Source organism: Scylla paramamosain, chromosome 7 (assembly GCF_035594125.1).
Source record: "Scylla paramamosain isolate STU-SP2022 chromosome 7, ASM3559412v1, whole genome shotgun sequence".
NCBI classification, from domain to species: domain Eukaryota; kingdom Metazoa; phylum Arthropoda; class Malacostraca; order Decapoda; family Portunidae; genus Scylla; species Scylla paramamosain.
The window spans coordinates 4,145,923-4,162,500 of record NC_087157.1 but is presented as its reverse complement, the minus strand read 5'-3'; the positions used below and the strand labels follow the sequence as shown (position 1 = coordinate 4,162,500).

Here is a 16,578-nt window from a genome sequence, read left to right as displayed (position 1 = left end):
TTGTGAGGGCGAGGAAGAGGGAGAGGGAGAGTCACAGAACTTGCCGTCTGTGAACGAGTAACAATGAAGAAATTACTGGCGGAGTCTCTCTCTCTCTCTCTCTCTCTCTCTCTCTCTCTCTCTCTCTCTCTCTCTCTCTCTCTCTCTCTCTCTCTCTCTCTCTCTCTTTATATATATATATATATATATATATATATATATATATATATATATATATATATATATATATATATATATATATATATATATATATATATATATATATATACCTAAATTCTGCTGTATTTGGAAAGTGGCAGTTTTGCATAATATTTGGAATAATTACATATGTACGATAATTTTACCAGAAGTACAATAATTTCAACCTGTGTAGTACGATAATATGGCCAAAACAATCTGGCAACTCTGCTGACGACTACGAGACTGTGAGACGGGGACTCGGGTAGCGGACGGACTGGTCGCAGACAAGAACGAGACTTGTTGTTCACTCATATGGTGAGACTTGTCTCGTAAGGAAAGCAATACATCCGGCACTTTCAGGTTTTTATTTTGTTATTCAAATTTATATAAGAAATTTTGCATTACCTGATATTGATAACATTAATTTTCACTCAAATTATTGTATAGTTCATGAAAATATCGTACGAATTCCCAAATTATCGTATTATCGTATGAGTCCCATTGAACATCGTACACGGGCAAAAATTATTGTACATGTACAACAATTATCGTACGTCTGGCAACGCTGCACACTAGCTCACAGCTGAGTGCAGTGTTGCCAGTTGTGTGTATACTATCGCTACAGTGGTACCAGATGAGACATGTCTTTAGGCCTGTCCACATTACTTGGAAACAATGCTTATAAACATATTTTAAACGTTTCAGAAACATTTGGGAAACATTTGGGAAATATTTGAGAAACATTCTGGAAACATTTGAAAAACATTTGTGAAATATTTAAGAAATATTTGGGAAACATTTGAGAAACATGTCGAAACATTTTTTTTATAAACATTTGAGAATCATTTAATAAATATTTGGAAAACATTTGGAAAACGTTTTGAAAATATTCGAAAAAAGTTTGAGAAAATTTGGAAACATCCATCCATCCACCTATCTTCTCGTGCGTCCATCCATCCATCCATCTACCACTCACCCATTCATTCATGGAAACTTTCCCTCGAATGTTTCCAAAACGTGAGAGTTGCCGCCGCTGCCCGACTCACTCCAGCTCCTGAAGGTGGCGCAGAAAGTCTCTGGGGTTTCTTCTCCCTCACGACCCTGGCCCAGCACATGAGCAAAAGTTCCGATTGTTTTTTAATCTTCTGCGAAACAATAATGAAGTAAGAATTTTATTGGCATGGTTCTATTAGGTTCGGCTGTAAAACGCAGTGAAAGGGAGGATCTCACAGGCTGCAGAAGAGATTGGCGCGAAAATTATCCGTGACAATGAGTTGGAGTTTTTATTTTAGTTATTCATTTATTCTCAATTATCTATCTACTTACTCATTTACTTATTTTTTTTTTATCACCTAGGTTACATATCTGGGGTAATCCCATTAATACTATCGCAACGTATTACGTATAAGAAATCTAGCTGGAGTTTTTTTCTCACTTCATTTACTTTTTTTCTTTTTTTCTGTATTCTTTGTACTGATTCTAATAGACTTATATCATTCTTGTAATATGAACCAGAAATGCACAGCATAGTCTAGATGAAGTCTGACCAGCGCCAAAGGTAACTTTAATATTACTTCTGGACTTCTATTTTTAACACTTCTAAAAATTAATCCTGATACCTGGTTTGCTTTATTTTTTGGCCTATATGCATTGTTTTCTTCGACGGACATTAGGGCTAACTATAACGGTCTGTTGTAAGGATCTTGCTGCTTGTGACAAATTAAGGGTTCACTTCTCCGTGTTTTCTTTCTCAAACTATTCTCCTCTTTTCTCGTTCCTTTCGTCCCTCTGTTTTACTCACACTCATTTGTTCTTCTTACTCTACAGGTTCATGTTTCCTGTATCCTGTTGTTCTCCTTCACCTCCCTTCACTTTTACATTAACTGTATGCTTTTTATCATCCCTCACAGCTCTCCAAACACCTCGCCAAGCAGCATGCTGTTAGAACTGGACACGTGCCGCCAGAAGCACTACATCGGCAAGGACTCCTTCATGGCCTTCTTCAAGAGTCACCTTGTCCTCACCCGTCTCCCAATGCATTCAGTTGACAGGGAGGACGTGCTCAAGGCCTACCACGACTACTGTACTGGCCTGGGATTGCAGGAAGCGAAGTCACTTAATATATCGAGGCATCTTAGGAAGTCTGGAGTCCCAGCTGTGAGATACTATAGCGGCGCCTTCAAGACAGAATACGTGGGAGTGAGCTGGAAAGAAGGCCATGGACAAAATGTGAATCAATTCCGTAAGGGTAAGCTCAGGACGATGACACTGGAGAAGTATCGGGAGTTGGTGAAGAAGATGCGAAAGGAGAGGAAGCCGAAGCATATCATCAAGAAGGAGAAGGAGGAAGCTAAAATTGTGGGCATGCTTGATGACGTCAGCGGAGGCTTCTCCGCATCTGTTACCGTTCAGCCAGTGAAGTCCCACTTCGAGTGGCTTTTTCCCAAGGTGGTAATTCCTTCTTGGGACGAAGAAAAGGAAGGAAGGAAGGAAGGAAATGGAAACAACAAAGAACGGCGAGAATGACGGCACGAAAAAAACAACTAAGATGTGGCATGTGATGGAGTCTGCTAAGCTGAGAACAGTGACGAAGGAGGAAAGAGGACATGATGAGGTACAAATGTTCAACATGGTCGAGGAGGTGGACGAAGGAAATGAAATACATGTGTTAGCACTAAAAATGAAAGAGGTTGAGCATGACTTAGAAAGGGAGAGGATGTTTGAGGGAGAGAAAAAGGACAGAGAGAAAACCGTAGTTATGAAAAACAGTGAAGAGAATAATGTCAGTTTAGATAGGACTGAGATTTTTGATGAGAAACTGCATAAAGTGTTAATTACGGATATGTTACGTACCGAGGATGAATGCCAGATGAAAAAGAGAAGAACGAAATCCTCTTTGAATGTTAACCCTGTGAATTCTAAAGATGATATGGTCCTGGTAAGAGGTAACAGGAACGCACAGAAAACAGCACAACCACACCCATCATTGCCACGACCAGCAGAGGATGAAAACCAGAAAGAAAACATCAATACAATGAAAACAATGGAGGAAATGAAAGCAAACCTGGAGACCAAGGAGATGGATATAGTAGGGAATACACCAACTATACCAAGGAAAGATAAGGAAGGAAGAGGAAACACAAAGAACATAGTACGAACAAAAAAAAAAGAGTAAAAAGCATCAATGGAAAGAACATACTATCATCACCAACAGCCACTTGCCCTTTCAGTAAGTCTACCTCCAACCTCACAATCACTTCTACATCATCGTCAGGAACATCACCAGCAGCACCAAGAGTATCCGACACAGTAAAACACAACTTTGAGCCTTATGAGAAAACCTTTGAGCTCATAGAAGCCATTCGTAACCTGGAAGACAAATACGGTCATCCTGCTGTGTACAAGCTAGCTGATAACATTGCTGAGAAAGGCGATGCTCCGATATCGATGAAAACGAAAACGAGGACTGAGCGGGAAGTCCAACTAGAAAAGATTAAATTCACGATCGCTTATCTTAACCTGTGGAAGGCGCTTCAGTTCTATCTCCTCCCACTCCTGCCAATGGGGGAGGCAAAGCCAATCAGAGAGGCGAAGAAGGCCATAAAGGAATATATGAGGCATATGGAAGAGGACAAGTACAGATTCGCACTCGTCCTCTGGGAGATGCTGAAACACGTGAGGGAAGAAAGGAGGGAAGAAGTCCTGGGTTCTTTTTTCCTGAAGCTCGTTAGAAGTAAATACGTGATGGAGTGCCGGACAGGAGGAGGAGGAAGATAGAAGAGATGAGGAAATGGAGATGAGTTACAGTGACAGTGAAAAGGTGGTTATAGATGAGGAAGACATGGATAATGATGATTATTATTATGAAAATGAGGGGGAAAAGGGCGATGACGAAGATAAGGAAGCAAAAGAGGAAGAGAATGAAAAGGATAACAAGGACGTGGAAAAATACATGAATGAACCATTACGTGATGATCAGGTCAACGAAACTGAAAGTGTAAGTGAAGTAAACGATGATGAGAATTATACAAACGACAGTGAGGCAGTCCCCAACAGAAACACGATGCCAGTCCTCACCGCCACCAACACTACCGTCAATACGCAACCAACTATGGCAGATACCGTCTTCCCTATCACAACCACCGCTACTAGAGACACCGCCGACATAATTCAACCTTTCCCCGCCATCACCGTCACAACTGTACTTGAAACGATGACTACCACCACAACCACCACTCCCACCATGACTCCCACTAGACCCAAAATTAGAAACACAGCAATCACGAACACTCTGAAGTCCCATACAAGTAACTCAGTTTTCACCAGCGACCCAACACTTGAATTCATTGATGACGATGACACTGAGTTCATGTCCTCCAGGTGCTCCAGCAATTGCATCTCCTCCCCCTCCTCCTCCTCAGATTATAACGAGGAAGAGTTACAACAACACCTACACGATGATATACACACCTCAGTGCAATCTAAACACGCAGCAAGGGAAAGAGAGAAGATGGATGCACTCACGGACGAGTTTCGTTTGGTCATGAATGCTACTGAATACTACAAGAGCTACACAGGAAGGCTATTGAACCATGGGCTGCGGAGGGAAGTCCCCTGTTTAGTGGAGATGCTACTTGGGGAAGAAGTGATGACCCCCTGCGTCCGTGAGTTTCTAGACAACATCAGTCTTCAGGAGTGGGCGGAATTCTGCGAGCATCCTGATTTCATGGATAGCCTTTCAAGCTTCTTTCGATAGGATGAAAAGTAATTGGAACAAATGAGTGAGATCTGCAAGCCTTGTGTAACTAGACGTGAAAAAAAAAAAGCACGGTGACAAATATTAATGAGGGAAAAAATTGCCAGTGGTGGGAAATTAACGAGGCGTGATTCTCAAATGTATCCAGTGGGATTTTACAAGAAAACTCAGACGGTCGACAATTATTTATTCATTGATTTACTTGTTTATTTTAAGGCTTGAAGGAAATTTAAAAAATATTGAAGGAATAAATGGATATTTTCATATAGATATATTATGTTGCGCTGGGAGGATGGTGAATTTCTGAAGAGATTTATTTTCTTATTTTTTATAAAATAGTGACAAATTACGACCCAGTCGAGATTTAAAACGTATTTTTCCACTAAGACTTAAATATGGTAAACCACTGAAAAGAGAACTGGATATTTTCAAATAGATATATGTTATGTAGTGAGAATGATGAATTTCTGAAGTGATTCTTTTTTTTTCAATAAAATGTTGAAGCAAACGACTTCACTCATTGTCTCTTTGTGTCCGAACCTGATTCAGTCGTCGTAATGTACCATGAATGAATAATGACTAAAAAACACTGCAAGATCCCTCCTAATTAGATTTCTCCTACTAAAGTTGTTCTTTCTAAAGTAACCCCCTATGATTGTGTCAGGTTTTGTTGCATTTTACTTATTTATTTATCCATTTTATTTATTTATTTATTTATTTATTTTTACGTGGATTGAGTCAATTGTTTTGAAGTAAATTTTCATCGTAAAATCTCTGTAGCTCGAGTTTAAATAGGTGCAAAAACTCAATCATGCTACAACTTTCAATCCAAACACTCCAACAAAACTTTAGTTTTGTTCTAATCCCAAGCATATCTCTCTCTCTCTCTCTCTCTCTGTAATCACAGGGCAACCACTATACATTTTAACATGAGACTTTATACTTACTCTCACCTCTATGCTATCCAACTCACTAATGCAGGAGTTGACCAGTATCTTAATTCTTTCACTCCCTTCACTGATATACTTCGTAACTTTTTTTTTTTTACTTTTGAAAGAAAAAAGTATTGAGACACCTCAGGAACTGAATTGTTCTGCTCTTGATTCTTCTAAAATTTCTTATTTTGGGAATGGCATTATGAGTGGGCTTTCTTTTTCTGTTTTACCCTTGGCCTACTCATTAGAAAAAAAAAAAGTGCTCAAAACAACAAGGAGAAAGAATGCGTTTATTAGTACAAGTAATATTTACATTTTATTAGAGATCTACTTAGTTTGTTGAGTGCAGTGCATGCTAGGTTATTTCCATGACTTAAGGCGCTCAGGGGATTTAAAGTCACAGTAATGTCATAACATCTCTAGTCAAGAATCTCATTGCTACAAGTACAAAAGATGAGCAGCACTTAAGCAACATACACAGGGACTTAGTGAGCTTTACACTATACACTGGGGAAAAGAGATGTCTTTTACTCACAAGGATTATCATGATATTTTTTAAGATGTGATATGTTTTTGTCATTAATGCTATAACTATTGCCATTACCTGCCTTGTAACTTACGTCATATGGTAATATATAACTTTCTGGACCTGCCTTTCATTTTCTAAGGTGGTCCTACATCCAGTGAACTGCAACCAAACTATATTGTTGTAACATATACAGTGTATGCTTGTTATCACAATGTTGTCACAATACGCAACACCAAGCAGTCATAAAATTGACAGCATACTGAATAATCCTTTCTCCTCTCCTGATGCATTCTATGGACTTACAGACTCAGTATTGCATGCAGGATATTACCTCCACTAATCATGATTTTATAAAAAATTCATTCAAAAGCTTACTTAAACTAGCTAATCTTATGTGCTAAGCTGGCAAATACTCATACATCAAAAGAACAAGACACTATAAAAATGAGTTTGAGCAACATCTACTGCTATCTTCCAATGACAAATCCTTGGCTGCAACTTACACATTACATGAATGTAGTTCCAGTATGACACAGAGTTGGTAAAACATAGAACTAATTAATGACAGTTTTTTAGCCAAGAGTAACTTACTTAAATTGTTTCTCTCAGTTTAATGATAAATATCCATAATTTTTGTTGTAATACACAATTTTTCATGTAACAATTTTCCAGATCCTCTTTTTTGGCTCCATAAAAAACAAAAATTGAAATAATTTTTTGTTTCAGCTTGTTGTTATATTTTGGTACATTTTATTATTTCCAGCATCTTACCAGTTGCAAAATTAGTGGAACGTAGCACTCATGGAATGGGCACTCACTAACCTAGGTCTTGTCATCACTCATACACTCAAAACAAAATCCTTATGCTGTACTTGTGCATCAAGCAATTTAAACTATATGTTGGTCACATACCCATAGGCAGGTAGCACAACCAAATCGGTCTCTCCATTAGACGTGGATCCAAAGGAAATTGAAATATCAAGTCCAAAAATACAGTGAAGTCAAGAGTGAATTATCTCATATTCTTCTCCACTATTTTCCTCACTCACTTAAAAAAAAAAAAAAAAAAATTTCTTATTTTGATGTGAAGAGGAATGGTACCACTAACTGCACCTCATGGAAGTTGTGCCAACTTTATCATATTATTACCTGATGGAGGTTAGTATTTTCTCCATTCTGTACAGTGCATGACAAAATTCTGAGTTTGATTCCTTATATCATGAAATAATAATGGAAATTAAAGGACTTATAACAATAAAAATATCTGATATGTGGAAAAAAATGAAATACTCATTTCATAAGACTTTCCCTTAATAATTTATCTAACAATTTTCACAAAAATAAATACTAATGACATCTACCCTATTAGAAACTTCTAGGTTCACAAAACTGGAAGTGACTATTTAGTAACAAACATAATCATCAAATAAAAACATTTTCATGTTGAAATACATTATGATTTTCATTAACATGTTCCTTCCTAAACTGTTGTATTGCTCAGATAACAATGAGGGAAGAAAAGAAAGAAAAAAAAAGTAGTGAGGCACTTTCAACCTGTATGTTTCATCACTGAGTCTTCCTCCTGATATAGCTATTTAAGTGCCACAAAGGCACTATGGACGGTATATTACTAAAAACATATAGTGGCAGCTCTGTACAATGGCCACAAAAAACATCACATTCAGTCTATCATTGACATGAGTACAATACTGAAAATGATTATGTTCCAAGATATTCTGTACATCTGAAAATGCTCTGTCCTTACTCCCAAAACTGCCTTCTGAGCACATCCCCACCTGTTTTCATTGTTGAGGAAATATCTGACAATCTAAACTTTTGGCATATTTTATCAGCTATTCTAACACCAATGGCCAATTGGCCATTAATTTTTATTATACTTAATATTCATTACTAATATTCAAGAAAATAATTTCATTTTGTCAAAACACAACAAAGCATTTTGATATTCTCCCCACTGCTTATATGCTGTAGGAAACTTAAATAGATGAAGGAGAATATGCTTAGGGTATTCTTTAAAAAAAAAGCATCAAACTTCTGATACCTCTAATGGGGTGGCTGTGATAGGGTTCTACAGGGCAGCAACAGACCACATCACAATACATAGCTGGGAAACACACTGCCACCATAGTGACCACAGAAAGCCTTGATAACAGGTTTTTATATTGCAGTTATATTGGCAACAACTGGTGTTTAATGAATAGTTGGTTAAAGAACCAAAGCCAACAATTTTTACACCAGTTGTCATCTCACACCACAGTACCTACAACCAGGTTCACTATGAGTAGGGGAAAAAAAGGAAAAAAACATTTGAATACTATATATATAATTTTGAGGACCATCTTTGTTTTACATAAAAGATAGCACATATGTATATGAAAAGATATTGCATACAATTTTAGACAACAAAAGCTTTCCACATACTGAACATTGCTCTAAACAACAATACAGACTAGCAATATATGAATGTAATGTGCTAACTGTTTCCATCTTGTCAAAGTACAATTTTGCCCACTCATGACAATGCTAGAAGACTTGATTTCTCATGCCCAACATGAGCACAGACTATATGAAACAAAGTATTATATACATTCCTGTGTTTTAGTAAAATACCTCAGGGTTAGTATATTAAGTCTGGGGGAGAGGAAATTTGTCCTTTACAATATAAAACAAAAACTACTTGAAACAGACTGCCTCTTACAAGTTTTCCTTTTCCTTACCAATTTTCAGATAAGGAATAAAAGGCCACCTTAAGAACCTTATTTACTTCTGGACTTTAATGCAACAACGGTCAGTCACACTCATGACTTATCCAAGTGACTAATTAAATCTAAGTATACAAATAAAATACAATAAACATAAATAGATCATGAATTATTAAGAAAAACTACACTACTGATTAGCTTTGGCTTATGCAGAACAGAAGAGTGGTGGGGACTCGTAAGAAGGGTGTTGAGACAAATTACTACTTTTCAAGTTCAAGGTGATGGCACTCATGCACATAACTTAAAGTGCACTTAGGAAAATACTATTGTACTCACAGTGGCTAACTTGTCCATCATGGTATATGACAATGTGTATAATATTTGTATAAAAGGCAGACATCCCAATACTTATAAGGATACTTAAGTGGATCTCCAGCTGTCACACACATGGACAGATGGAGAAATACCACACACTAAGTACTATTACAAGGCCATATCCAGAGAGGAGGATTCACTGTATTGCTCCCTTCCCTCTAACCTCTCAAGAATTGTGCAGATTATACATTTTCACAGAACCAATTTATGACATAACATAATTAAATACCAAAAACAACATGAATGAAGAGCAGCCCACATAATCAACCTTAACATTTCTAAGTATCACGGGTCAAGCATAGCAACCATTTTGTGTGCCTTCTCTTCATCATTAACCCAAAATTCATACTGAAAACGTGTAATTCGCATAAAAATTATTACTACGTCCACTTATATACTAAAGGCAATTTGTACATTAACCATATATTATTTGATTTTTCTTTCTTTCTTTGATTTATGGGGAAAAAAAAAAGATACCCATAACAGTGCTACTTTTAAGGTGCTATTAACACTTATCCTTCTCCTTGTGCTCTGGATATGGCCCTTTAAAATGAAGAAACTGAAAAAATCATCCAAGCCAGGAGTGACCAGACTCAGTTTATCTTCCATTCAACATAAGACTGAGCAAGATGAAATTATCTGTGACAGTCCTTCCTATGAGTTGGACAGCCTCTTGCTTGTCTGTGCTCCCTCTGTGTGGCACTATAGATGTGATAACTAATGACTTAGTTATCAAAGAATTACACACACACACACACACACACACACACACACACACACACACACACACACACACACACACACACACACACACACACACACACACATACACCTTTGGCATTGTGTTAGGAAAAACAAAGAGGGAGGAGGAATGATATAGCATGGCAAGCATCAAAGTTTAAACCTAATTTACTAAAATATCCATATTATCACTGTAATTAATTTCAGAGAGAGAGAGAGAGAGAGAGAGAGAGAGAGAGAGAGAGAGAGAGAGAGAGAGAGAGAGAGAGAGAGAGAGAGAGAGAGAGAGAGAGAGAGAGAGTGCATACACCTAGATTGGCAAAATAAAAAAAAAATGGCACTATTAAAAATCATGAATGAGGAGAACGCAACAATGTAGTACAACTTGATGTTAACTAATGTAAGACAGCAGGCCAGTTAGCTTTGGATGAGAAGAAAACTGTAAAGAAATTACTTAGTTCTGAAGTCAGATTAATACCTAATCATATTTCTAAAAACATAGTAATTTCATTAATTTTCAAAACATAAGATGCTGTGAACAAATCCACAAATGTATATGAATTACACATCATAATAACTAAGTAAATATAATACTTCTCATCTCCCTTCTCATGTGTAATACAGAATCCAGAGTCTGTTGCATTAAATGCATCATACTGCAAAGGATCTATTCTCAGGCATGCAAGTTTTTTGTGAATGGATTACTGATACCCCTTTGCTTACATATAGTATTATTGCGGAAATTCATATCCATCAAATACTGCTATACAAATTGTTCTATAAAAGGGAATAATGAAATTCTGATATGGCAAGCAGTGCCATTCATACAGGCTAAAAATGATCTTGTATAAACAGCACCATTGAACTTCTCATGCTACACTGGAATGAGATAGATTTAGAAAAATTACAACAAAGAATTGTACTACCACAAATGTAACAACAAATGTGCAGTGATTTTCTACACAAAGGGGATTTAAGTGAGCAGGTCAGCAGAAGCTTTCAACAGGCACATTGTGGGTGAAGGTGTAAAATTAGTTCATCCCTCATACCTCACAGGAAAAAAAGGGAGGAAAAAAATAAATAAAAATATATAAATAAATAAATGTGAAAGGAAGAAAACTGAATAACAATGACATATCTTTAGTACAGTATACAAAAACTCCTCAAATAGTATTAACCTTATTATTTTCTATATAAAAAAAAAAGCCAAGTGTAAACGGCACCAACTATAAAGACTAATGTTTCAGTGACTTTTTTTTTTTTTTTTTTTTGCAGGAAAAAGTTGGTCATTGCCAAACAGTATGTGTAGTTGTGTAGTTGGTCTTAGAATGATTGTTGATCAGGTATTGCTGGGAATCTGGACACTACAGCTGAAAATGTATGTTGTGTGGATATTAAATATATTTAATGTCCATGATGTGAAATACATTAAAATTAAGAAAGACAGAAAAAGTAAAATAAAGGAATGTCTGTGGAACAAGAAATAGTAGTTGTGCATGACAGAGATGACTGTTGAGTGGTTGTGAATACAGAAATAAAATAGCAGTCTAGGTTTCTATGGCAGGTTCACCAACATCTGGCTCAATCAACTATAGTCAAAAGTGATAAAGTATAAGTCTATTATAGTACAGCAAGGGGTAAACCATTTCTGTTATCAGGTCCTTATAAAAAAGACCTGGATGTCTTGCAATCTCACAGTGTTGTCAGTGGGGATTAGTCCTTTTTCCCTACCTTAGAGATCAACATGTGAGGATGTGACTAAGCATGTGCTAGTGGAAACTTTTTTTTTTTTTGGCTAACTACTTTGCATGGGATATTGGCCAGATATATAGATAGATAATAACTTAATAACTAGATGGCTATAAAGCTGCATAAAACATGAATGAAACAAGTGTTCAACAAATATATGAAAATACAATAATCCTAATTCTACATGAACCAAGGCTCTGTTTTTTGCTACTAGAACCAAACACAAACAAAAGGATCCCATTCCTCCATCCTTTTAGTATATCAAAATCTATGCTGTATTATTTGTCACTGACTAAACAGAGCTTGTTCATACATAAAACATCCTAAAATGGGACACGGTGACAAATATCAACAGTGACATAATATTTGGCAAACACCACACACTCATCTGAGGGCAACATGTATTAATGGCACTAAATATTTTGTATTGTTTTATGACATTAGTTTATAATAACTTTTTTCTTTTCCTTTATAGGTCTAATTTTACTGGAAAAAAGAGTAACTAAAAAAAAAAAAAGAAAAAAAAAAGTTGGACTCACCTATCACTTCTATGAACACGAGTCTAATAGCTTGAGGGACAACTTCCTTTTCTTATTTCTATGAGATGTCTTGATAAAAACATGCCAGATTTCATAAGTTGTTCTATGAGATATAAATCACAGCTTACATGTGAAAAAAAAAAAAAGCCCTAGAGTCTTAAGCCAACTGCTCTTCAAGTGGACTTCGCTCAAGAGGTATCGCAGTCCCAGATATCATATTAAGTTCCATACTGATCATAACATCTATTGAGACTCATCTTCATAATATTTGTTAACTCTGGAAATACTGTTTTTGGGCATGGTGTTCTGTATGTTCTAATAAGCTACCAATAACAATAAGCATGATGCATAATTAACACACAAAAATTTCCCCAAATGTGCTAAAAAATTCTGAAATTTTTGATGGTGGCAACAAGTAAGAAAACAAGAAAGTATAAAAGAGGGTAGACAAAGATCGGGAGAGTGGATACAGAAAAAAGAAGCATATAAAGAAATATAGAAAGTATGGGTGACACAGGGGAAGTGTAAAACAGGAAACTTAAAAAAAAAAAAAAAAAAAAAAATTGCGTCCCCATTCCTGGTAATGAGTAAAAAAATAGCCAAACTTTAATAAAAATAATAGATAAAATAAAGGAGTGGAGGATAGGGTATAGTAGACCAAGATCAGGAGAGTGGATACAGAAAAAAAAAAAAAAAAAAAATATATATATATATATATATATATATATATATATATATATATATATATATATATATATATATATATATATATATATATATATATATATATATATATATATATATATAGAAAGTATGGGTGACACAGGGGGAAGTGTAAAATAGGAAGCTTAAAAAGAAAAAAAAATGAAAGTTCCCATTCCTGGTAATGAGTAATTCTATGTTGCTAAAGAACTGCTGATTTTCAAATTTGATATTTCACAGTTTTGCTCCATACCCTAGTGGTATGGTATGACTAAAAAAAAAAAAAAAAAAAATAGCCAAACTTTAATAAAAATAATAGATAAAATAAAGGAGTGGAGGATTTGTTAATACCTTCTTTTGAAAAATGAGGCAGATTAATATTTTTTGGCTTTGAGTTGATAGATTCTAATATAGCTACTTATTTTAACTTGAAACAAGTAGACAATCTAGATCTCTTTGGTCAGAATAAGTGTATAATCACTATGGAAAAATCAGATCTATAAAGCTAGTTCAACAGTAATGAAAATTTACTATTGGAAAAGAAGAGAAAACTCAGTCTCAAATGTAAATCACATCCAGTGCTATTTTGATATCCAAGTGAGTTAGCTATGCACACCCAGCCAAACCACAAAACTGCTGACATTAGAGGTGGGGGAAAGGGATCTGGTCCTCAGCATGAAGGACACAAAGCACCACACTAGGAAACTCAGAAGAATTACAAGGCAAGTTTATCACAAATGTAAGTAGAGTAGAACAATGACTACCCGTAAGTATGTGGCGGAACCTTAGATGTCTGCCACACTCAGGGACATGGGGCAAGTACCCACTATTTTCTGGGTTGTGGCATACATGGCCTGTTCACCTCTAAGCTTATGACATCCTTACAAATTAAAACTGTGGAATAAGTATAACAAAACTAAACAGTAAAAGCTTACAAGTGAAAAATGAATATCAATAAGGAAGTAATTAGAATTAGATTACATTAGCATAGATTTAACTTCAAGTGTGATACATTTCATCACCCTAGATCTACTTTTGATTCCAATTTTTTTCACCTCTTCAAATGTAGAGAATGCCCTTCATTTAAGTCTCTCATGCCCATGTGATCTGCCCCAGCTGCTGCTACGGGGTCAAGGTTCTACTGCAGGAGGACGGAAACATGTTAGACTGACAGCAGCATAAACAGAAACTAACAAGGGTTGGTGGTGATCTTCCCTACCTCAAAATGATACCATAACTTCAAGAGGAAAACCATACTGCCATTATATCAAAAACTAAATGGCAATACAAATTAAAACAAAAGTAGTAGTAGTAGTAGTAGTAATAGTACAATAGTAGTTTACCAGTGGCAATAGTGTTAATGGTTGTAATTGTAGCTACAGTAATAATAAAAATAGTGATAGTGTTGGTAGTAATAGAAGTGGCAAAAGAAGTAGTAGAAATAATAGTAATAGAAATGGTATAAAAATAACCAATAATAATAATAATAATAATAATAATAATAATAATAATAATAATATTAATAATAATAATAATAGTAATAACAAAATACATTTGTGATAATCTAAAATCAGAAATATGATATTTTCAACTTATTACTAATTATAGCACTATTAATCAAAGTTCTGTTATGGGTCCCACAATAGTGACACCTGTGAGGTGTTTTGGGTCATTCCTAAGGCTTGCTCCTTGCTGGTGGTGATGCTGGTGCTGCTGCTGCTGCTGTTGTTGTTGTTGCTGTTGTTGTTGTTGTTGTTGTTGTTGTTGTTGTTGTTGATGCTGCTGCTGGTGATAATGGTGATGATTGAGTTGATGATTATGTTTAGGAGAGACAGAAGAGGGAGAGGAGGTAGTAGGACCCAATGAGGGAGGTGTACTAGAGCATGTTGAGTTGGCAGCTGGGGACTGGTTAGGGTTGGCCTGTGCCATTGACGAGTATATGAAGTTTGCATGACTGCCATGGGAAGGGTTGAAGCCAGAGGAATGGAGCAGCACATAACTGGAATGCATGTTTGTTGTGGAATGACCTGAGGTGGTGCTAGGAACCTCCCCTCTCTTCCATGATGAAGCAGAAGCAGTTTCCACAGATTCCAAAGAGGAGAGGCTGTCCTTGGCTTCCCCCTCAGAGGATGTGGAGGGTTGGGTATTGAGGTGACTTGAACTGGAGATCCCTTCAGCAGCCGGTGCACGGAGAGAAAGGTCCACAAGTGTCAACTTGGTCCCCTCTTGCACCATGCTCGACTCCACCACATTCAGTCCATTTACCTTTTTCCGCAGGACGCTGACAAGCCGCTCGAGACGTGCACACTGGTCATGAAGCTGCCATCTGGAGGCTTCACTCTCTCGCAGCTGTGAGCAGAGCCCCTCCACGTACTCATTTGATACACTGCTAATACCTAAGGGGTTAGTCCATCATTAATTGCCTAATTTACAAGGATGGCAAAACCTTGCTATCTGGGACTGGACTGACTCCGGCACTGATTTGCGAGTGTAAACCACTCCTCCCTGGAGGTATCTCAGATTTAATGTACGACTCGGTCTTCCTTTTCCACTTGTGAAAAATTTAAGATTTTTCATGACCGCTATACAAAGCCAAGTTACTAGTGAATACATGAACAGTAAAGTTATACTGCAGTGGGTTCAGATGATACCCATAGGGAATAATCTAAACATGATATACTGCCCTCCATGTTTTTTTTTTATCTAGGTGCATACTGCTTTGTGCACACCCCTCACTGATTCCCTCTGCATTCAAATATTATTAGTATTATTATTTTCTTTTATTACATTATTATAATTATTATTGTCATTATTATTATTATTATCATCATCATTACTATCTTATTCCACAGCTATCCCTGGTGCATCTATCACTCTCTTCATGCTGCTTAAACCTCTTCTGTTCCATTCAGTTATTTTCTTCCAAGAACCCTATCATTTTTTCCATCCTTTTTCTATTACCAAATCATCAAAGCACCTTTTTTATGTTCAAACAGTAAACTTTCTTACAATACCAGTTCTCTTTCAAATTTCAAATTTACTTATTTGTTATTTAACCTTGAGATATTATTCAACAAGTTTTCAAAGACCGTTTCTCCATTAATTCATTCTCCTTTTCTCTCCTGCTCCCATGTTCCATGTTTCAATGCTGTTGGTAATCCTACAGCTTCATAAAACCTACTCTTTATACTCATTCCAAGCAACCTACAACTAAACACTTTATTAATCCCCTTTCCTAAATTTAACTCCAAATCTATTCCTGTACATATCTCCAGTAACATGCAACCCTATGTAGGTACTTGAAATAATCTACCTCACCAATAGTGACATTCCCACAAGGATGGGCAGC

At 36.3% G+C, this 16,578-nt stretch overlaps 3 protein-coding genes across 11 annotated transcripts in view; 2 read left to right on the top strand and 1 right to left on the bottom strand.

The window, feature by feature from the left end:
• LOC135101933 (striatin homolog) overlaps window positions 1-5,447 on the top strand; it is an 8,514-nt gene extending 3,067 nt beyond the window's left edge. For 2 of the 6 annotated variants that reach the window (XM_064006332.1, XM_064006336.1), the window contains exon 2: window positions 2,091-5,447. In XM_064006332.1, the coding sequence (XP_063862402.1) occupies window positions 3,971-4,936 (966 nt within the window). In that variant the 5' untranslated portion in view covers window positions 2,091-3,970 and the 3' untranslated portion in view covers window positions 4,937-5,447. Of the gene's footprint in view, window positions 1-407; window positions 541-1,006; window positions 1,344-2,090 lie in introns of those variants that run through there. The other 4 variants (XM_064006337.1, XM_064006334.1, XM_064006335.1 and 1 more) reach the window with 4 other exon arrangements.
• Window positions 1-16,578, top strand: part of LOC135101934 (microsomal glutathione S-transferase 1-like) — a 52,992-nt gene that overhangs the window by 3,158 nt on the left and 33,256 nt on the right. The window lies entirely within an intron of this gene.
• The window catches only part of LOC135101931 (epidermal growth factor receptor substrate 15 homolog), a 30,154-nt gene continuing 26,899 nt past the window's right edge, over window positions 13,324-16,578 (bottom strand). For all 4 annotated transcript variants that reach the window (XM_064006316.1, XM_064006317.1, XM_064006314.1 and 1 more), the window contains exon 9: window positions 13,324-15,625. In XM_064006316.1, the coding sequence (XP_063862386.1) occupies window positions 14,847-15,625 (779 nt within the window). In that variant the 3' untranslated portion in view covers window positions 13,324-14,846. The remainder of the gene's footprint in view (window positions 15,626-16,578) is intronic.